The following is a 23,846-nucleotide window of genomic DNA, read 5'->3' as shown; positions in this document are numbered from 1 at the left end:
CAAATACAAACATAGCTCTATGACTCTTGAGCCTCTATGACACCCACATATGGGGTATTTCCATACTCGGAAGCAATGGGGTTACAACATTTGGGGGGCATTTTCTCCTATTACTCCTTGTGCAAATGAAAAATTTAGGATAACACCAGCATTTTTGTGAAAAAAAAACTATTTTGTCATTTTACGGCCCACTGTTCAAAACACCAGTGAAGTGTAAATACTCACTGTACCCCTTGTTACGTTCCCTGAGGGGTGTAGTTTCCAAAATGATGGCACTTGAAGGGGGGTCCCACTGCTCTGGCTCCATGGTAGCTCTGTAAACGCTCAAGGCCGCTGACAAAATTCTCCCAAAGCCAAATGGCGCTCCTGCTCTTCTGAGACCTGGTGTGCACCCGCTGATCTGCTAACATCCAAATATGAGGTATGTCCTTACTCCAAAGAAATCAAAGAAATGTATTTACAAATTGTGGGGGCCATTTTTTCCTATTACCCCTTGTGAAAAATTTGGGGTAACCCCAGCATTTTAGTTTTAAAAATCTAATTTTTCCTTTTCACATCCCACTTTAATTAACATTTATCAAACACCTGTGGGGTGTTAAGGCTCACTGTACTGCTTGTTACGTGCCTTGAGGGGTCTAGTTTCCAAAATAGTATGCCATGTGTTGTTTTTTTTGCTGTTCTGGCACCATAGGGGCTTCCTAAATGTGACATGCCCCCCAAAAACCATTTCAGCAAAACTGGCTCTTCAAAATCCCATTGTTGCTCCTTCCCTTCTGAGCCCTCTACTGCGCCCGCCGAACACTTTACATCCACATATGAAGTATTTCCTTACACATTACACATTTTAGGAAGATTTATCTCCTTTTACCCCTTGTAAAAATTGAACAATTGGGTCTACAAGAACATGCGAGTGTAAGAATAGAAGATTTAGAATTTTCTCCTTCACTTTGCTGCTATTCCTGTGAAACACCTAAAGGGTTAACACACTTACTGAATGTCATTTTGAATACTTTGGGGGGTGCAGTTTTTATAATGGGGTCATTTATGGGGTATTTCTAATATGAAGACCCTTCAAATCCACTTCAAACCTGAACTGGTGTCTGAAGAATTTGAATTTTGAAAATTTTGTGAAAAATTGCTGCTGAACTTTGAAGCCTCTGATGTCGTCCAAAAGTAAAAACATCTCAATTTTATGATGCAAATATAAACTATACATAGGGGGAGATTTATCAAGAAATGTCTATGTTAGATCACATTTCCACCATTTTTTTGTCTATTCTTTGACTAGCGTTCCCCTTATTCATCAATAATGCGCAGTGTAATGATGGATAAGGTGCAGCTCTCCTGTCTAAACACCTTTTCTAAAAAAGAGTCAGACCAACAACCAGAGGCCTGGGTTCCCAACGTACATGTACCTATAGGGGTACACCACGGGGTGAGCGTTGGCATGCGAAAGTGCCGACAAATACTGGCCATGGACTGGCAAGTACTTGTCAGCGCATAGCCGGGCAAACCTCCAGCTGTTGCAAAACTACAATTCTCAGCATGCAGTGACAGAAGGGCATGCTGAGACTTGTAGTTATGCAACAGCTGGAGGCTCACTACTATAACTTTCAGCATGCCCTTTGGCTGTCAATGCATGCTGGGGGTTGTAGTTATGAATCACCTGGGGCACACTGGTTGCAAAACAGAGTTTGTTACATAACTCAACCCATGTGCCTCCAGCTGTTGCAAAACTAAAACTCCCAGCATGCATGGTCTGTCAGTGCATGCTGGGAGTTATAGTTTTGCAACAGCTGGAGGCACATGGGTTGGGAGTTGGAAAACAGATGATGTTTCCCAGACAGTGTGCCTCCAGTTGTTGCAAAACTACAACTCCCAGCATGCCCAGACAGCCGAGGGGCATGCTGGGAGTTGTAGTTTTGCAACAACTGGAGGAGAACAGATTGGGGACCAGATTGGAGACCAGATTGGGGACATCTGCTGGGCCATGTTCTGGCTCCTGCGGCGTCCTGTGCGCTGCGCAATGACGAGTGATGTCCTCAACGCAACGTTACCGTCAGTGCGCACAGTGACAGCTCAGGACGCCGACGGAGCCAGAAGTAGCGCGGACCCCAGGAACAGGTAATTATAAAACCCGGGATGGGGGAGGCAATGGGGCAGCAGCGGCGGTTGGACTTGGGAGGACCCCAGGACAGGCAGGGGGAGAGAAGTGGGCGGCGGTCTCTGGCCCCACTAAAGCCCCTGGAGTTCATTGATTTAAAGCGCCAGCTTTAACTCATTGATCTGCAGCGGCTTCTGAGGGGGGAGGGGGGAGAAATAGCCCAAAACTTATACCAGAATATCGGTATAAGTTATTGGCCATCGGGCTGGTAACAGCGGGACTTCTGTCAGTTAACCCGTGCGATGTCGCGCATCGCGGGGTTAACTGAATGCCGTCTATAGACAGCAGAATGCCTGAGGGACCTGCGCAATTCTCTATAGATGGGATTCTGTGGGAAGGGGTTAAAGGTTGAATTGTGGAAGGTAGAAGTGATTCTCACACCTACTGGTAGGTGGTCTAGCTTTGCGCCTAAAAATTTACCTTTACGCACAAAATAGCGACTTTTGACAAAAGTCGCAAATGATAAATATGTGACCACTGCAGGGTCAGAAAGAAATAGTTCTACGGGTCGGCAAAAAGAGTAAAACTGTCTATATCAAAAGGCGCAGAAAAGTCTCAAAATATGCTGCTTGCGCCTGAACTGCGCCAAAACATAGACAAAAACATGCTCTAAAAGCCATGATAAATCTCCCCCTATGTCTCATCTCTAAACATGTCACTTTTCAGATCCAAGTCATTATATAGTCATTTTACCCCATGTTTATCTACTAAGGGAGTATGAAAAGCTTCTAATACCTTGTTACCTAATCCTGGACTCCCTGATTGCTGTAAGAAGTGAGAAGAGGATTTAGGGAAGACTTTTAGTGAGGAACAATGGATTCACGTCTTTACACTGAGCTCAAAAATTGTCACATAATGGCCCCGAGGCGGGACATCGCTGCGGCCGGTGATAGGCTGAAGCTCCGTGTGACGTGCCGGGCTAACAGGAAGTAAGAAGAATACAGCCCGGGGACCGAACACCTGTACCGGAGTGTACCGGAGCTCCGGGGGCTCATTGGCAGGTAAGAGAAAGTGTGTTTTCTTTTATTTTGCAGCCCGGACGGGATAAAAGGAAAAAAGTGCGCGCCGGAGTACTCCTTTAAATATGAGAAACATTGTTAGAATTTTGAGCAACTTCTTGAAGAGGTAAACTTTATTACTTTGTATTTGTTATGCAATTGTTTATGTAAAATAATAAATAAAGAACCTTTTTCCTTCCAATCCGCGACATATATGGGAATTTACGAGCGTGTAACTGGGTCTTCAATCCGTGTAATAATGGCGCAAAGTGTGAAGTAAAGAGATCTTGTACCAGATGTGATCAGATCTCTAGGGATTTTATACCCCGGGGAGGACAAAGAAAAGGAAAAGAATTACACCGATGTTTACTGAACCCGGGGGACGCTGAGATATTGACGACTTCTCATATAGAAAAATGGATTTTATGATCTGAGACCGAAAATAGACGTCAAGACGGGAAACGCTGGTCTAGGGTTTGTGATAAATAAAAGTATCTGCAGCGTCTTATGTTCAGAAGAGACGATCTTCAAGGGAGACGCGCGGATCCTGTCTGATGCCTTGAATTAAAGTCTCTATAATCATAATGAGAAGGGGGCGGGGACAACACTGACGCGTTACATTCCCTATATACAACCTCAGGGACAATATTACATTTATTATAAGTCCAGTGTGCGGAGATGAATATAAGAATAATAAATCATATAATATAGAGAACTTCTTAAAAATTGGTAACAAGTTTGGAAATGATATATATATATATATATATATATATATATTACTGTCAACTATCCTATGTACATGGTTAATATATAGATGTGTTATCTGCATCAATTATTCCTCTGAATTGACTTCTCCCCTGTGTGAGTTCTTTTCTTTGATGCTGATGAAGACTTGACTTCTGTGTAAAACATTTCCCACATTTTGAACATGAAAATGGCTTCTCTCCTGTGTGAGTTATTTGATGTACAACAAGATGTGGTTTCTGAGTAAAACATTTCCCACATTTTGAACATGAAAATGGCTTCTTCCCTGTGTGAGTTCTTTGATGTTTAACAAGATCTGATTTCTGAGCAAAACATTTTCCACATTCTAAACATGAAAATGGCTTCTCTCCTGTATGAGTTCTTTGATGTTTAACAAAACTTGATTGAAAAGTAAAACATTTCCCACATTCTGAACATGAAAAGGGCTTCTCTCCTGTGTGAGTTCTTTTATGTACAACAAGAATTGATTTCTGATTAAAACATTTCCCACATTCTGAACATGAAAATGGCTTCTCTCCTGTGTGAGTTCTTTGATGTGTAACAAGACCTGATTTAAAACTAAAACATTTCCCACATTCTGAGCATGAATATGGTTTCTTTCCTGTATGAGCTCGTTTAGGTCCAACACCCCTTCTGTGACCGTTTTTTTGCTGAACATCCTGTGATGAGTGAGAAGACAGGACCTGTATATAAGGATGAGATGACAGATCTTGGCTGTGAAGGGCTGAGGGTGTATCTGGGATAATGGAATGTTCTTCATATGTATCTTGTGTGATATCATCATCTGCTTTATAATCTGAAGATAGAAGATTCTCCTCTGATCTCCTGGTACAAGAATCTGCAGAGAATAACACAGATTTTATTATCAGTATTAAAGGGGTTCTCCACCATAAGGTGATTTTAGTACGTACCTGGCAGACAGTAATGGACATGCTTAGGAAGGATCTGCACTTGTCTTGGGGCTAAATGGCTATGTTGTGAGATTACATAACACTGTAGCTTTTTGTGAACTGGTATTTCCTGTTTGAGTTTCCTTCTTTGCCTACAAATCCCATAATTCCATTTTCCTCCCTCCCACACATCACCCACCCAACCCATTGAAACATAAATGAGCTGCATCCATTCCAAAGGCCTGAGGTTTTCAATCAGGGTGCCTCCAGCTGTTGCATTACTTGTAGAATGATCTCTCTCCCACCAAGCGATCGCTCCACCCATTGAAGCATACAGGCTCCCTGTCATCAGCTAACTAGTGATGTCAGGTCTCGGCCGCATTGCAACCTGGGAAAAATCTGAGACAACAGTCATTTTGTATGCTGGTGAAAATAAATATTGGGGAGAAAATCACAGAAGAATTGTGAGAAAACCGTCACACACAGGTACAGACACTATATTATGGACTACACTAACTTTACAACCCCTGTATCATAGTAAAAAAAATCCTGGAATACCCCTTTAACCCCTTAACAACCCAGGAAATTGTGTTTTCATTTTTTCCTCCTCTCCTCATAGCCATAACTCTCTTATCTTTCCATCTACACTGCGTTTTAGGGCTTGTTTTTTGTGGGACGGATCTTACATTGTATTAAATGTGCATTAAAATATAAGTCCGGTCCATACGATCACAGCGATATCTAATTTTCATAGTTTGGGTTACACTTTACTACTTTTTAAAAACAATGACAACAAAAAGCAAACAGACCAAGAAGTACAGACCATGGAAGTCTATGACAAAATCCCATTCAGCACAGCATGATGTATACAGAGTGAGGACAGCTGCATAACACAGTCACTGACTACAGACACAATACAACCTAAACCGGGAACCTTAAAGGGGTACTCCGCCCACAGACATCTTATCCACTATCCAAAGGATAAAATGTCTGATCGTGGGGGAAGAAAGGAAGAAGAAAGACAGAAGAGGAAAGGGTTAAAAGGAAGAGACAAGAGTGCGGAGGACAGAAAAGAGGTGAAAGCCGAGGGAGAACCACCCCGGCCCCCCCCCCCCCCCATACCTTATGGAACTTATCAGGACACTTTCTTATTCAAGGTGAGTGTTTTTTTCAAAAATATTGCAGTATTGAGGCAAAACTTTACCTATATTCACAATGTAGTTGTTTTCTTTGGATTTTAAGTCTTCAGATTCGTTCACACGTTTCCATGGTTACATGGTTTTTCTGCAATTTGCGCAACTATGGCAATAGCCAAATTTGGAAAATCATGGCAAATATACAATGTATGGACACAGCCTTAGGGAAGGTGTATAACTACCATATATCCTGATCCCATAGAGATAACAGCAGCAGTATATAGATAGAGCTGGAGAGGAGGCATATATCTACTCTATATCCTGATCCCATAGAGATAACAGCAGCAGTATACAGATAGAGCTGGAGAGGAGGCATATATCTACTCTATATCCTGATCCCATAGAGATAGCAGCAGTATACAGATTGAGCTGGAGGAGAGGTGTATAACTGCTATGTATCCTGATCCCATACAGATAGCAACAGTATTCAGACAGAGCTGGAGGGGAGGTGTATAGTTACTATATATCCCGATCCCATAGAAATAGCAGCAGCAGTATACAGATAAAGCTGGAGGGGAGGTATATAACTACTTTATATCCTGATAACATAGAGATAGCAGCAGTAGTATACAGACTGAGCTGGAGGGGAGGTGTATAACTGCTATATATCCTGATCCCATAGAGATAGCAGCAGTATACAGAGCACTGTTTCAGACAGAAAAGAAATTCAAAATGAAAAGAACTTCCTCTGTAGCATACAGAGGCCGATAAGTGCTGGAAGGATTAAGATTTTTAAATAGAAGTAATTTACAAATCTGTTAAACTTTTTGGCACCAGTTGATTTAAAAAAAATTGTTTTCCACCGGAGTACCCCTTTAAGCATGAAAGACACAGAGAAAGGCAGGAGCGCGTACATCTGTAGCTGGGACCCAGGACCGTTCCTCTGCTCCATAGCCTTTCCAGAGAATTAGATACTGGAGGCCGCCCCTGGACATATGGGAGTCAAGGATACTGCAGACCTCATAATCCCACCCCGGCAAGGTGTAGTGAGGTGTAGTGATTGCATAACAACAACTTTAACCCCTTAAGGACGCAGGACGTACTCAAACGGCCCCTTTTCCGAGTCCTTAAGGACTCAGGATGTTTGAGTACGTCCTGTCCATTCCCGGCCCCCCCATCGCTGCTGAAATCGTTCAGCAGGCATTGGGGCATATCGCCCAGGGGGGTCATGATGACCCCCCATGTCGGCGATGGCCGCAGATCGCTGGACAATTCAGTCCAGCGATCTGCGGCGGATTCCGGGTCAATCGGCTCTCCAGTGACCCGATGACCCGGAATTACTGGCTGATCGGGGCCATAGCCAGCAGGGGTGAGGTGGCACTGGTGCAACCTCACGATCACCCTGATTCGTCGGCCGGTTTCCCGGCCGACCAATCAGGGCGCCTGCTGCGGGTGTCACTCCCGCAACCCGCTCCGCCCCTCTTCCAGAGGATGTGAGCGGGTGCGGGACGTGCACACCGGGAGCTGGGGACCCCGATCCCCGGCGTGAATGCTGGGATCGGGGCCCCAGGAGCAGCAGCGACGACGAGAAACTGACCTGATGCGGCTGGATAGTTGAAGGTGAGTGACAGCCTCCTGCTGTTGCTTAGCAACAGCTCCCAGCATGCAAAAAGGGCATGCTGGGAGCTGTAGTTATGCAACAGCAGGAGGCAGACCACCACAACTCCCAGCATGCCCTTATGGGCATGCTGGGACTTATAGTTTTGCAACAGCTGGAGGCACATTTTTTCTATGGAAAAGTGTACCTTCAGCTGTTGTGTAACTTGCACAAACAGCTAAAGTGCATGCTGGGAGTTGTAGTGGTGCATCTGCTGGTTGCATAACTACAACTCCCAGCATGCCCGTTGGCTGCTGAAAGTGACTGCTGAAAGTTGTAGTTTTGCAACAGCTGAAGGCACACTGAGTTAAGTAGCAAACCAGTGTGTCTCCAGCTGTTACATAACTACAATCCCCAGCATCCCCAGCCAAAGTAGTATGCCTCCAGCTGTTGCATAACTACAAGACCCAGCATGCCCTTCCGCTGTCCGTACATGCTGGGGGTTGTAGCTTTTGCAACAGCTGAAGGCACACTGGTTGCAAAACACTGAGTTTGTTACCAAACTCGGTGTTTCACAACCAGTGTGCCTCCAGCTGTTGCAAAACTACAACTCCCAACATGCACTGATAGACCGTACATGCTGGGAGTTGTAGTTTTGCAACAGCTGGATGTTCCCCCACCTCCCCAATGTGAATGTACAGGGTACACTCACATGGGCAGAGGTTAACAGTTAGTATCCGGCTGCAAGTTTGAGCTGCGGCAAATTTTCTGCCGCAGCTCAAACTGCCAGCGAGAAACTACTGTGAACCCCCGCCCGTGTGACTGTACCCTAAAAACACTACACTACACTAACACAAAATAAAATAAAAAGTAAAAAACACTACATATACACAGCCCCCCTCCCCAATAAAAATGAAAAACGTCTGGTACGTCACTGTTTCCAAAACGGAGCCTCCAGCTGTTGCAAAACAACTACTCCCAGTATTGCCAGATAGCCACTGACTGTCCAGGCATGCTGGGAGTTTTACAACAGCTGGAGGCCCCCTGTTTGGGAATCACTGGCGTAGAATACCCCTATGTCCACCCCTATGCAATCCCTAATTTAGGCCTCAAATGCGCATGGCGCTCTCACTTTGGAGCCCTGTCGTATTTCAAGGCAACAGTTTAGGGTCACATATGGGGTATCGCCGTACTCGGGAGAAATAGTGTTACAAATTTTGGGGGGTATTTTCTGCTTTTACCCTTTTTAAAAATGTAAATTTTTTGGGAAAAGAAGCATTTTAGGTAAAAAAACATTTTTTTTTTTTACATATGCAAAAGTCGTGAAACACCTGTGGGGTATTAAGGTTCACTTAACCCCTTGTTACGTTCCCCGAGGGGTCTAGTTTCTAAAATGGTATGCCATGTGGTTTTTTTTTTGCTGTTCTGGCACCATAGGGGCTTCCTAAATGCGGCATGCCCCCAGAGCAAAATTTGCTTTCAAAAAGCCAAATGGGTATTTTCTGCTATTATCCTTTTTAAAAATGTAAAACTTTTAGGAAACCAAGCATTTTAGGGAATTTTTATATATATATATATTTTTTTTTTTTACATATGCAAAAGTCGTGAATCACCTGTGGGGTATTAAGGTTCACTTTACCCCTTGTTATATTCCCCGAGAGGGGTCTAGTTTCCAAAATGGTATGCCATGTGGGTTTTTTTGCTGTCCTGGCACCATAGGGGCTTCCTAAATGCGGCATGCCCCCAAAAAACCATTTTTCGCTCCTTCCCTTCTGAGCCCTCTACTGCGCCCGCCGAACACTCTATATAGACATATGAGGTATGTCCTTACTCGAGAGAAATTGGGTTTCAAATACAAGTAAAAATTTTCTCCTTTTTACTCCTTGCAAAAATTGGGTCTACAAGAACATGCGAGTGTAAAAAATTAAGATTTTGAATTTTCTCCTTCACTTTGCTGCTATTCCCGTGAAACACCTAAAGGGTTAAAACGCTGACTGAATGTCATTTTGAATACTTTGGGGGGTGCAGTTTTTATAATGGGGTCATTTGTGGGGTATTTCTGAACTGGTCCCTGAAAAAAAGTGAGTTTCAAAATTTTGTGAAAAATTGGAAAATTGCTGCTGAACTTTGAAGCCTCTGGTGTCTTCCAAAAGTAAAAACGTCAATTTTATGATGCAAATATAAAGTAGACATCAAAAATATTTGGAATATCCATTTTCCTTACAAGCAGAGAGCTTCAAAGTTAGAAAAATGATAAATTTTCAAATTTTTCATCAAATTTTGAGATTTTTCACCAAGGAAGGATGCAAGTTACCACAAAATTTTACCACTAACATAAAGTAGAATATGTAACGAAAAAACAATCTCGGAATCAGAATGATAACTAAAAGCATCAGAGTTATTAATGTTTAAAGTGACAGTGGTCAGAATTGCAAAAAATGGCCGAGTCCTTAAGGTGAAAAAGGGAACAGTCCTTAAGGGGTTAAGAATGAAATGTGGATGACCTTGGAAGTCTGTATGGAGGGCACGAGGTTAAGTTCATAGGCAACATTCCAGGAATAAAAAAACAGGCCTTTTTTTTTTCCCAAGACCTCTCCCTGTCTGTCTCCAGGTTGGGTGTGGTTCTGCAGCTCAGTTCCATTGAAGTGAATGGAGACAAGTTGTAAAACCACATCCAAAGTGGAGACAAACAGGGCGCGGTCTTTGAAAGAAAAAAAAAGGCCTGTTTTTTTATTCCTGGAATTCCCTTTAACCTGTCAAAGTACGCGGTCGGGCCCAATATACAGGGGAGCCGATTTTATGGTAGAAGTGCAGGGAATCTTGTTTCGGGTGGACAACCATACCCTCTCCCGGATCGTCAAGGGGGGGGGGGGGGTCATTAATTGTCTTACAGTCATTCTGGAGCTTCCGCTACATGGACCTCTAGAGCGATCCTTGGAATAATACCCATGTGGACTGGGGTTACTGGAGATGGTTTTCTAATGCCGGAACGTTTACTGGTGGAGAATTCAGAGTAATAAGGAGGGTTGGAAACTGTAGTCAGAAACGGAATCACACTCGAGGATGAATTCACGGCGTTGTTACAGGCAAACTCCGCCCAAGGGTAACCGGTCCGATATATAGAAGAGCAGAAATTACTCCAAGACCTGATTAAAACGTTCCATGGTAACATTAGATTGTGGGTTGTGGGGCGAGGAGAAGAAAAGCTTGATACCCATTTAGTCCAAAAACTCAGTAGGAGGAGTGGCTCTAATCCAATACTGAGCAATGAGTTTTCTGGCCAATCCCAGAGGGCTCCGCTCCACATCCTAGAAGACCCAACAGGCAAGTTATAGGCTCCAATAGATAAACCCGTACACTGTATGAATGAGCAGTATCAGGAACTTACAGAGGAGATTCCCAAACCATATGGAACAAGTGGGCAGCCAGATAGCCAAACCTCGTCTGCCCGACCTATTTATTTATTAATCCCAGAGAAAAAACCTACAAAAAACTACAGCTCATGGCGCAAACAATAAACCCTAATACAGATCCGTAGGTGGAAAAATATAAAAGTTATAGAGATCAGAACAGGAGCAGAGCTTAGAGCGGTGAGAATGGGGCCCCCAACAGGCAGGTGACAGTACTACATATAGGGCTAGAATACGGTCAGCAGGTATGACTGGTATGAGACAGGGCATCAGCTTTAGGTTATGTTCACACCACAGAATTCTGCAGGAATATTCCACACGGACACTAAGCTGCAGCAGAGTCCGCTTGATTTCCATAAGATTTTAGTATATGTGCTGTCGAGGCGACTTCTATAAGATTCTGCTGCACTGTGCACACGACGGAATGTCCAGATAGACTTGTCTATTCTTCCTGCAGATTCCGCTCAGAAATGAGACGACCATCGGATCCTTCAAATCTGCGGAATGTCGCCCGTGTTTTCTGGGTGTTCATTCCGCACATTTTCAGCCATTTGAACCCGGCCTTAGTGTTCTTAGTGCCAAGAAGAAAGGAGACACATAATAAAATGGGGAGAAGAAGAAGAGAGCCCACCTAGCCTGTCCTAGAGATAAACATTTGGCCGCAGGGAGGTAAATGAAGTGTTTGTGATCCATAAGAATTAGAATAGGTCCGGTAGTACCCACAGACAAGTGCGGCCACTCCTTGAGGGACAAATGATGGCCACTGAGGAAAGTTTCTTGGTAAGAAAGCTATAAGGATAAAATGGTCTCTCTGGGGTAGGAAGGTGAGACACCTATTCTGTCTCAGACGCATCGTATGAACGGGAAAGCTGGGTTGTGGTGACCCAGGATGGGAGCTGTGGTGACGGCAGCTTTCAGGGTGGAAAACGTTTGTGACCTTCGTGGAATTCACATTTCTCCAGTTTGTAATACAGAACAATCTCTCACAATGTAGCAATGCAGCTAAAGATTACAGCGCCGGAACTCTGCATATACTACACGGGTGTGAGTAAGTGACCCCTCTTTGTAAAGCTGTTTACCCCACTATAACCCCGTATATTGGCTTTAGTGTGGAGAACAAGGGGTCAGATTCTCTATAAGTTACTTTGGATAAGACTGTAATGTGATTGTGGCCCCACAGTTCTCTCTGCTGACACCTCTGTCCAGGTCAGGAACTGTCCACAGCAGAAGCAAATCCTCATAGCGAACCTCTCCTGCTCTGACCAGTTTCTGACATGAACAGAGGTGTCAGCAGAGAGCAGTGTGGTCAGACTGGAAAAAACTAGACAACTCCCTCTGGAGCATACAGCAGCTGATGAGTACTGGAATGATTAAGATTTTTAAATATAAGTAATGTACAATACTGATGAATTTCGAGAACCAGTAGATTAAAATAATTAATTTCCATCGGAGTACCCCTTTAAACAAAATTCCATATAAAATTATTAGTCAGTGACTGAGCAGAATCTGTGACTTTTACTACTCACCTGGGCAGTTCCCTGTAGGAATTTCCTTCTCATTCTGCTCATCACCGCTCAAATCTGTCTCTTCTTCTTCTTCCTTTATGTCTGTAGCATTAATATAGATCAGATCTTTCCCTGTAGGAATGTCCTCCTTATACTGCTCATCACCGCTCACGTCTGTCTCTTCTTCCTTTATGTCTGTAGCATTAATATAGATCAGATCTTTCCCTGTAGGAATGTCCTCCTTATACTGCTCATCACCGCTCACGTCTGTCTCTTCTTCCTTTATGTCTGTAGCATTAATATAGATAAGATCTTTCTCTGTAGGAATGTCCTCCTTATACTGCTCATCACTGCTCACATCTGTCTCTGAAGCATTAATATTGTTCAGATCTTCTCCCTGACTCATAAAATATGGAAGAAATATAGTAAAAGTCATCAGACAGTAGGAGAAGTCACGTGTGATGTTATAGATGAGCAGGAGATGAGGAGTCATGGAGGGTGAGGGGACTGACCACAAGAGCTTCACAGCCCTTCTACAGATCATAGGGAATATCTCCATCTACCTGATCATCCTGTGGAGGAAGAGGACGGGGACACCTCTCTGGTGCTGATCTCTTACTGGATCTGACTGTAGGGAACACATACAGAGACTGAATTCATTCTTTACATACAAATAATGAGAGGACGTGTGTATATAGTCATGTCTATTACCTGGTGATGTGAGGGGCTGCTGATCCTCCATCATGACCTGATCCTTGTACTGATCCTTGTGTCCTTCTACATACTCCCACTCCTCCATGGAGAAATAGACCGCCACGTCCTGACACCTTATAGGAACCTGACACATAATGATACCGTCATCACCCCGACCCCTCCAGTGGTGTTACTGTATAATGTCCCAGCATTCCCAGCAGTGTCACCTCTCCAGTCATCACCAGACCCCTCCATTACTGTATAATGTCCCAGCAGTGTCACCTCTCCAGTCATCACCAGACCCCTCCATTACTGTATAATGTCCCAGCAGTGTCACCTCTCCAGTCATCACCAGACCCCTCCATTACTGTATAATGTCCCAGCATTCCCAGCAGTGTCACCTCTCCAGTCATCACCAGACCCCTCCATTACTGTATAATGTCCCAGCAGTGTCACCTCTCCAGTCATCACCAGACCCCTCCATTACTGTATAATGTCCCAGCAGTGTCACCTCTCCAGTCATCACCAGACCCCTCCATTACTGTATAATGTCCCAGCATTCCCAGCAGTGTCACCTCTCCAGTCATCACCAGACCCCTCCATTACTGTATAATGTCCCAGCATTCCCAGCAGTGTCACCTCTCCAGTCATCACCAGACCCCTCCATTACTCTATAATGTCCCAGCAGTGTCACCTCTCCAGTCATCACCAGACCCCCCCATTACTGTATAATGTCCCAGCAGTGTAACCTCTCCAGTCATCACCAGACCCCTCCATTACTGTATAATGTCCCAGCAGTGTCACCTCTCCAGTCATCACCAGACCCCTCCATTACTGTATAATGTCCCAGCAGGGTCACCTCTCCAGTCATCACCAGACCCCTCCATTACTGTATAATGTCCCAGCAGTGTCACCTCTCCAGTCATCACCAGACCCCTCCATTACTGTATAATGTCCCAGCAGTGTCACCTCTCCAGTCATCACCAGACCCCTCCATTACTGTATAATGTCCCAGCAGTGTCACCTCTCCAGTCATCACCAGACCCTCCATTACTGTATAATGTCCCAGCAGTGTCACCTCTCCAGTCATCACCAGACTCCTCCATTACTGTATAATGTCCCAGCAGTGTCACCTCTCCAGTCATCACCAGACCCCTCCATTACTGTATAATGTCCCAGCAGTGTCACCTCTCCAGTCATCACCAGACCCCTCCATTACTGTATAATGTCCCAGCAGTGTCACCTCTCCAGTCATCACCAGACCCCTCCATTACTGTATAATGTCCCAGCAGGGTCACCTCTCCAGTCATCACCAGACCCCTCCATTACTGTATAATGTCCCAGCAGTGTCACCTCTCCAGTCATCACCAGACCCCTCCATTACTGTATAATGTCCCAGCAGTGTCACCTTTCCTGTCATCACCAGACCCCTCCATTACTGTATAATGTCCCAGCAGTGTCACCTCTTCAGTCATCACCAGACCCCTCCATTACTGTATAATATCCCAGCAGTGTCACCTCTCCAGTCATCACCAGACCCCTCCATTACTGTATAATGTCCCAGCAGTGTCACCTCTCCAGTCATCACCAGACCCCTCCATTACTGTATAATGTCCCAGCAGTGTCACCTCTCCAGTCATCACCAGACTCCTCCATTACCGTATAATGTCTCAGCATTCCCAGCAGTGTCACCTCTCCAGTCATCACCAGACCCCTCCATTACTGTATAATGTCCCAGCAGTGTCACCTCTCCAGTCATCACCAGACCCCTCCATTACTGTATAATGTCCCAGCAGTGTCACCTCTCCAGTCATCACCAGACCCCTCCATTACTGTATAATGTCCCAGCAGTGTCACCTCTCCAGTCATCACCAGACCCCTTCATTACTGTATAATGTCCCAGCAGTGTCACCTCTCCAGTCATCACCAGACCCCTCCATTACTGTATAATGTCCCAGCAGTGTCACCTCTCCAGTCATCACCAGACTCCTCCATTACCGTATAATGTCCCAGCAGTGTCACCTCTCCAGTCATCACCAGACCCCTCCATTACTGTATAATGTCCCAGCAGTGTCACCTCTCCAGTCATCACCAGACCCCTCCATTACTGTATAATGTCCCAGCAGTGTCACCTCTCCAGTCATCACCAGACTCCTCCATTACTGTATAATGTCCCAGCAGTGTCACCTCTCCAGTCATCACCAGACCCCTCCATTACTATATAATGTCCCAGCAGTGTCACCTCTCCAGTCATCACCAGACCCCTCCATTCCTGTATAATGTCCCAGCAGTGTCACCTCTCCAGTCATCACCAGACCCCTCCATTACTGTATAATGTCCCAGCAGGGTCACCTCTCCAGTCATCACCAGACCCCTCCATTACTGTATAATGTCCCAGCATTCCCAGCAGTGTCACCTCTCCAGTCATCACCAGACCCCTCCATTACTGTATAATGTCCCAGCAGTGTCACCTCTCTAATCATCACCAGACCCCTCCATTACTGTATAATGTCCCAGCAGGGTCACCTCTCCAGTCATCACCAGACCCCTCCATTACTGTATAATGTCCCAGCAGTGTCACCTCTCCAGTCATCACCAGACCCCTCCATTACTGTATAATGTCCCAGCAGTGTCACCTCTCCAGCCATCACCAGACCCCTCCATTACTGTATAATGTCCCAGCAGTGTCACCTCTCCAGTCATCACCAGACCCCTCCATTACTGTATAATGTCCCAGCATTCCCAGCAGTGTCACCTCTCCAGTCATCACCAGACCCCTCCATTACTGTATAATGTCCCAGCAGTGTCACCTCTCCAGTCATCACCAGACCCCTCCATTACTGTATAATATCCCAGCAGTGTCACCTCTCCAGTCATCACCAGACCCCTCCATTACTGTATAATGTCCCAGCAGTGTCACCTCTCCAGTCATCACCAGACCCCTCCATTACTGTATAATGTCCCAGCAGTGTCACCTCTCCAGTCATCACCAGACCCCTCCATTACTGTATAATGTCCCAGCAGTGTCACCTCTCCAGTCATCACCAGACCCCTCCATTACTGTATAATGTCCCAGCAGTGTCACCTCTCCAGTCATCACCAGACCCCTCCATTACTGTATAATGTACCAGCAGGGTCACCTCTCCAGTCATCACCAGACCCCTCCATTACTGTATAATGTCCCAGCAGTGTCACCTCTCCAGTCATCACCAGACCCCTCCATTACTGTATAATGTCCCAGCAGTGTCACCTCTCCAGTCATCACCAGACTCCTCCATTACCGTATAATGTCTCAGCATTCCCAGCAGTGTCACCTCTCCAGTCATCACCAGACCCCTCCATTACTGTATAATGTCCCAGCAGTGTCACCTCTTCAGTCATCACCAGACCCCTCCATTACTGTATAATGTCCCAGCAGTGTCACCTCTCCAGTCATCACCAGACCCCTCCATTACTATATAATGTCCCAGCAGTGTCACCTCTCCAGTCATCACCAGACCCCTCCATTACTGTATAATGTCCCAGCAGTGTCACCTCTCCAGTCATCACCAGACCCCTTCATTACTGTATAATGTCCCAGCAGTGTCACCTCTCCAGTCATCACCAGACCCCTCCATTACTGTATAATGTCCCAGCAGTGTCACCTCTCCAGTCATCACCAGACTCCTCCATTACTGTATAATGTCCCAGCAGTGTCACCTCTCCAGTCATCACCAGACCCCTCCATTACTGTATAATGTCCCAGCAGTGTCACCTCTCCAGTCATCACCAGACCCCTCCATTCCTGTATAATGTCCCAGCAGTGTCACCTCTCCAGTCATCACCAGACCCCTCCATTACTGTATAATGTCCCAGCAGGGTCACCTCTCCAGTCATCACCAGACCCCTCCATTACTGTATAATGTCCCAGCATTCCCAGCAGTGTCACCTCTCCAGTCATCACCAGACCCCTCCATTACTGTATAATGTCCCAGCAGTGTCACCTCTCTAATCATCACCAGACCCCTCCATTACTGTATAATGTCCCAGCAGGGTCACCTCTCCAGTCATCACCAGACCCCTCCATTACTGTATAATGTCCCAGCAGTGTCACCTCTCCAGTCATCACCAGACCCCTCCATTACTGTATAATGTCCCAGCAGTGTCACCTCTCCAGCCATCACCAGACCCCTCCATTACTGTATAATGTCCCAGCAGTGTCACCTCTCCAGTCATCACCAGACCCCTCCATTACTGTATAATGTCCCAGCATTCCCAGCAGTGTCACCTCTCCAGTCATCACCAGACCCCTCCATTACTGTATAATGTCCCAGCAGTGTCACCTCTCCAGTCATCACCAGACCCCTCCATTACTGTATAATATCCCAGCAGTGTCACCTCTCCAGTCATCACCAGACCCCTCCATTACTGTATAATGTCCCAGCAGTGTCACCTCTCCAGTCATCACCAGACCCCTCCATTACTGTATAATGTCCCAGCAGTGTCACCTCTCCAGTCATCACCAGACCCCTCCATTACTGTATAATGTCCCAGCATTCCCAGCAGGGTCACCTCTCCAGTCAGCAGCTCCATCATCTTGTTGATGAGTTCTAGGATCTTCTGTTCATCCATTTCCTCATGTATCAGGGAGTGAGGTGGGGGCCCCGGGATTGGGCTCAGGGTTCTTCCCCATCCTTCACACACAGGGGCCCGACAGCGCCCACTAGAGGACTTCTTCACTACTGTGTAATCCTGTGTATGGAGAGACACATTAATATCACTACATACATTCCCAGAATCCCTCACCTCTCCAGTCATATCCATCTGTTATTACATAGATAAGAATGAGGTCATGTGACATCACTCCCAGAATCCCTCACCTCTCCAGTCATATCCATCTGTTATTACATAGATAAGAATGAGGTCATGTGACATCACTCCCAGAATCCCTCACCTCTCCAGTCATATCCATCTGTTATTACATAGATAAGAATGAGGTCATGTGACATCACTCCCAGAATCCCTCACCTCTCCAGTCATATCAATCTGTTATTACATAGATAAGAATGAGGTCATGTGACATCACTCCCAGAATCCCTCACTTCTCCAGTCATATCCATCTGTTATTACATGGATAAGAATGAGGTAATGGGACATCACTCCCAGAATCCCTCACCTCTCCAGTCATATCCATCTGTTATTACATAGATAAGAATGAGGTCATGTGACATCACTCCCAGAATCCCTCACCTCTCCAGTCATATCAATCTGTTATCACATAGATAAGAATGAGGTCATGTGACATCACTCTCAGAATCCCTCACCTCTCCAGTCATATCCATCTGTTATTACATAGATAAGAATGAGGTCATGTGACATCACTCCCAGAATCCCTCACCTCTCCAGTCATATCCATCTGTTATTACATAGATAAGAATGAGGTCATGTGACATCACTCCCAGAATCCCTCACCTCTGCAGTCATATCCATCTGTTATTACATAGATAAGAATGAGGTCATGTGACATCACTCCCAGAATCCCTCACCTCTCCAGTCATATCCATCTGTTATTACATAGATAGGAATGAGGTCATGTGACATCACTCCCAGAATCCCTCACCTCTCCAGTCATATCCATCTGTTATTACATAGATAAGAATGAGGTCATGTGACATCACTCCCAGAATCCCTCACCTCTCCAGTCATATCCATCTGTTATTACATAGATAAGAATGAGGTCATGTGACATCACTCCCAGAATCCCTCACCTCTCCAGTCATATCCATCTGTTATTACATAGATAAGAATGAGGTCATGTGACATCACTCCCAGAATCCCTCACCTCTCCAGTAAGCCGGAAGAGTATCTGTAGGGTGAGGTTTATGATCCTGTCGGCCATCTTGTTCCTGTCTCTCTCCATGGTTGATGGGTCATCCAGGAGAATTATCTTATATAGAAGATATCAGCAGAGGATCCTGGATTGGAGAAACCTGAAGGGAAGAAGAGGAGATGATGATAAACCGCACCAGATTCTATGGAGAAATAAAATCCATTTCCTGGAGATAATATGGGGAAACATCTGAGGAGACATTATAGTCACAATCATGGAGGCTGTAAACCTAGTCAGGGGATCCATCATAGTCTGGGGCGGAGTCATGGGGGATGGGTAGAATATGGAGACAGGAATCCACCTTCCATGTTATCCAGGTAATACCAGAAGCCACGAGTGGTGAGAAGATGGAAATGGTGGACAAAGTGTCTGAGGATTCTTCATCATCCAGTAGATGTGACCTGTCATGGTCGGAGGTCAGGAGGTCACTGTCCTATGTCACACACCTTCTCTTACCATCCTATTTTAACTATAGTCAGTTATTCTGATGCCAACTAGGTGTTTACCCTGACTACTGGAGGGCGCCAAATATCAGGACTCCAGACAATAAACAGTTACACATATAAGAGATTTGGTGACACCGCACTGGAATCACTGATAAAGGGATCATCCATCTGGGATATTTCCACACACGATCGAGAACTTCTGCGTCCTACTAATCCCAAGGATTTCCTCATATCACCTTCTGTTATATACATACGTATACGCTTATTGTGAGCGGCTTTACCTCATCTCACCTTCTCTCATAGTGGACTGAGGACATCTAGACCTGATATTCCTTCATTGCATGTATCCCACTGCGAACAAACCATTGTGCCTCCCCTCAGGGGTGTAAAGACCTTCACTCAGAGCAAACATGGCGGAAACATTACAACAACAAGACACAAACAAACCATTGTGCCTCCCCTCAGGGGTGTAAAGACCTTCACTCAGAGCAAACATGGCAGAAACATTACAACAACGAGACACAAACAAACCATTGTGCCTCCCCTCAGGGGTGTAAAGACCTTCACTCAGAGCAAACATGGCGGAAACATTACAACAACGAGACACAAACAAACCATTGTGCCTCCCCTCAGGGGTGTAAAGATCTTCACTCAGAGCAAACATGGCGGAAACATTACAACAACGAGACACAAACAAACCATTGTGCCTCCCCTCAGGGGTGTAAAGACTTCTTTGACATGGTCACATGACACTTCTCTGTGCTTTTCGTACTTTAGTTCACATAAAGCGTTGGTGGGATCATAGGTGAATGGATCCGCGTCACACTGGGAATTATTGTCCCGGAATGTTACATAATTGTCCAGAATCCGGGCAGAAAGCCAATCTGGTCTCCAGGGTTGGGACGACACTATGTCGGGAGTTTGAATCCTGACGTGGATGTTGTCCCTCCAGGTGCCCACGTTATAGACCCTTCTCATCTGGAACACGTTGTTTGTGGTAAAGGGGAATGAACAGAGGGGCCCCGAGCAGAGAAGGCTGAGGGAGAAGCCTCTGAGGAGAGACCACATGTTACCGCTGTGCCTCGTGTGCGGCCGTAAGGAAGGAGGTAGAAGCAGCCACCGGGACAACAGAGGCGGCCATCTTAGATTGCTGTATGGAAGAAATGGCTAATACCCAGAGAAGAAATTAACCAGATGACAGGATGGGCAGGGAGGTGACCTGCAGCCCTTCACCATACAAACACGCCTCCTTCCATAGACCTGCATTGAGAGGGCGTGACAGAACGAGGGGCATGGCTGTGACACAACCACTGGGGCAGCAGAGTACCCCTTTAATGGGTTAATTATTAGCGGTGAGTCCTGGCTGCGTATAGCTCCTAAGCTCTAAATCCCATATGGGACGCAGGGGGCGTAAATGTACTGCATGTTCTTAACCCCTTAAGGACCAAGGACGTATGAGTACGTCCTTGGTCCCGCTACTGTGATATAACGCGGGGTCCCACGGTGACCCTGCATCATATCACGGCGGGCCCGGCGTCATAGTGAAGCCAGGACCCGCCGCTAATAGCGCGCGGCACTGATCGGGGTGCTGCGCGCTATTAACCCTTTAGCCGTGTGCTCAAAGCTGAGCCACGCGGCTAAAAGTGAAAGTAAAAAGTGCCGGTTAGCTCAGTGGGCTGTTCGGGATAGCCGCGGCGAAATCGCGGCATCCCGAACAGCTTACAGGACAGCCGGAGGGTCCCTACCTGCCTCCTCGCTGTCCGATCACCGAATGACTGCTCCGTGCCTGAGATCCAGGCATGAGCAGTCAAGCGGCAGAATTATCGATCACTGGTTTCCTATGAGAAACCATTGATCAATGTAAAAGATCAGTGTGTGCAGTGTTATAGGTCCCTATGGGATAATAATGATCAATGTAAAAGATCAGTGTGTGCAGTGTTATAGGTACCTGTAAAAGATCAGTGTGTGCAGTGTTATAGGTCCCTATGGGATAATAATGATCAATGTAAAAGATCAGTGTGCGCAGTGTTATAGGTCCCTGTAAAAGATCAGTGTGTGCAGTGTTATAGGTCCCTAGTGTTATAGGTCCCTAAAGATCATTTAACCCCTCCCCTATTAAAAGTTTGAATCACCCCCCCCTTTCCCATAAAAAAAAAAACACAGTGTAAATAAAAATAAACATATGTGGTATCGCCGCGTGCGGAAATGTCCGAATTATAAAAAAAATATCATTAATTAAACCGCACGGTCAATGGCGTACGCGCAAAAAAATTCCAAAGTCCAAAATAGTACATTTTTGGTCACTTTTTATATAATTTAAAAATGAATAAAAAGCGATCAATAAGTCCTATCAATGCAAAAATGGTACCATTAAAAACTTCAAATCACGGCGCAAAAAATGAGCCCTCATACCGCCCCATACTCGGAAAAATAAAAAAGTTATAGGGGTCAGAAGATGACAATTTTAAACGTATTAATTTTCCTGCATGTAGTTATGATTTTTTCCAGAAGTGCGACAAAATCAAACCTATATAAGTAGGGGATCATTTTAACCGTATGGACCTACAGAATAATGATAAGGGGTCATTTTTACTGAAAAATGTACTGTGTAGAAATGGAAGCCCCCAAAAGTTACAAAACGGCGTTTTTTTTTTTCAATTTTATCTCACAAGCCATCATATGGATTTTTAGGTGCAAAATTGAAAGAGTTATGATTTTTTAAAGGCAAGGAGCAAAAAACGAAAGTGCAAAAACGGAAAAAACCCCGGTCCTTAAGGGGTTAAAGGAGTTCTGTAGTAAAAAAAAATAACCAACGGATAGGGGACAAGTTATAGATCGCAAGGGTCTGACTGCTGGGACCCCCTGCGATCTCTTGTACGGGGCCCCGACAGTCCACAGGAAAGGGGCGTGCCAACCACTGCACGGAATGGCGGCCAAAACGCCCCCTCCATGTATCCCATAGAAATACATGGAGGGGGAGCTTCGGCAGCTGCTTCCTGTGGGGGTCGGATCGCGCGCTTGCTGCAAACTGCCGTGACCCCGTACAGGAGATCGAGGGGGATCCCAGCGGTTGGACACCAGCAATCTATAACTTATCCCCTATCCTCTGAATAGAGGATGTTATTTGTCACTGCACTAGTCTTTTAAGGGTTAATAACATCCCCAATAATCCTGATCTGATGGTGACCGCACACACATACCTGTATCTGTAGAGGAGCCGTGTGCTTACAGGACCTGCGATGATGTCACCGTCATGTGATCAGTCACATGGAGGAGGAGTCACATGATCAGGGGCTGCTGCTCTGAGAGATCTCCACACACAACACAACAGCAGTGACTGCCCCACCAGGACCTGCTCTGTATCTGCTACATGCTGGAGGTGTAGGACCTGTGATGATGTCACAATCATGTGACCAGTACATTTGGGGGCAAAGTTTAGCAGTATAAATATGACTGTGGGTAAAGGACCTGTGGGGAGGATCATGTGACAGTTGTGGGCGGGGTTGTGTAGTGCTGGATAGAAGAGATTGTAGTTGAAGGACCTGTGATAATGGTCATGTGACAGCAGAGTCCTGCATACACTGAGCAGATGAGCCTAGAGCAGCAGCCCCCGATCATGTGACTCCTCCTCCTCCATGTGACTGATCAAATGACGGTGACATCATCGCAGGTCCTGTAAGCACACGGCTCCTGTACAGTCTGCAGGTGGAGGTATATACGGGTGTGGTGACATCAGGAGCGCTGGGGGAGGGGACATTACTATTGACCCCTTCAGGTACACAAGGTTTTATGACTTAAGGAAGAAGATCACAAGATCCAGAACTTTCTATGTAGTTGTCTCTTTCTCTGTTGTTGTTTCTATTAGCAGCCGCCATTTCTCATCGTCTCCTCTTCTTCCCTTCAGGTTTCTCCAATCCAGAATCCTCTGCTGATATCTTCTATATAAGAGAATTCTCCTGGATGACCCATCAACCATGGAGAGAGACAGGAACAAGATGGCTGACAGGATCATAAACCTCACCCTACAGATACTTTCCCGGCTTACTGGAGAGGTGAGGGATTCTGGGAGTGATGTCACATGACCTCATTCTTATCTATGTAATAACAGATGAATATGACTGGAGAGGTGAGGGATTCTGGGAGTGATGTCACATGACCTCATTCTTATCTATGTAATAACAGATGGATATGACTGGACAGGTGAGGGATTCTGGGAGTGATGTCACATGACCTCATTCTTATCTATGTAATAACAGATGGATATGACTGGAGAGGTGAGGGATTCTGGGAGTGATGTCACATGACCTCATTCTTATCTATGTAATAACAGATGGATATGACTGGAGAGGTGAGGGATTCTGGGAGTGATGTCA

General features: G+C 45.6%; 1 protein-coding gene across 1 annotated transcript; it reads right to left on the bottom strand.

The window, feature by feature from the left end:
- Window positions 1-3,006: 3,006 nt before the first annotated feature.
- LOC130342040 (oocyte zinc finger protein XlCOF7.1-like) lies at window positions 3,007-12,901 on the bottom strand. Its single transcript, XM_056554238.1, has 2 exons — window positions 12,487-12,901; window positions 3,007-4,765 (listed from the first exon to the last, which is right to left on the bottom strand). Exons 1-2 carry the CDS (start codon window positions 12,899-12,901, stop codon window positions 3,966-3,968), a joined length of 1,215 nt encoding a protein of 404 aa, XP_056410213.1. The 3' UTR covers window positions 3,007-3,965.
- Between the last annotated feature and the right edge of the window lie 10,945 nt (window positions 12,902-23,846).

This window comes from Hyla sarda, unplaced genomic scaffold (assembly GCF_029499605.1).
Source record: "Hyla sarda isolate aHylSar1 unplaced genomic scaffold, aHylSar1.hap1 scaffold_635, whole genome shotgun sequence".
NCBI classification, from domain to species: domain Eukaryota; kingdom Metazoa; phylum Chordata; class Amphibia; order Anura; family Hylidae; genus Hyla; species Hyla sarda.
The sequence above is the reverse complement of the archived record's forward strand: the minus strand, read 5'-3'. Positions and strand labels throughout refer to the sequence as shown.

Bases quoted from the DNA above. Each gene is read 5' to 3' on its own strand.
- LOC130342040 (XM_056554238.1), bottom strand. From the start codon at position 12,901: ATGACTTTTACTATATTTCTTCCATATTTTATGAGTCAGGGAGAAGAT. The intron at 4,766-12,486 runs GTGAGTAGTAAA...TATTCTCTGCAG, and splicing joins TCCTACAGGGAACTGCCCAG to ATTCTTGTACCAGGAGATCA.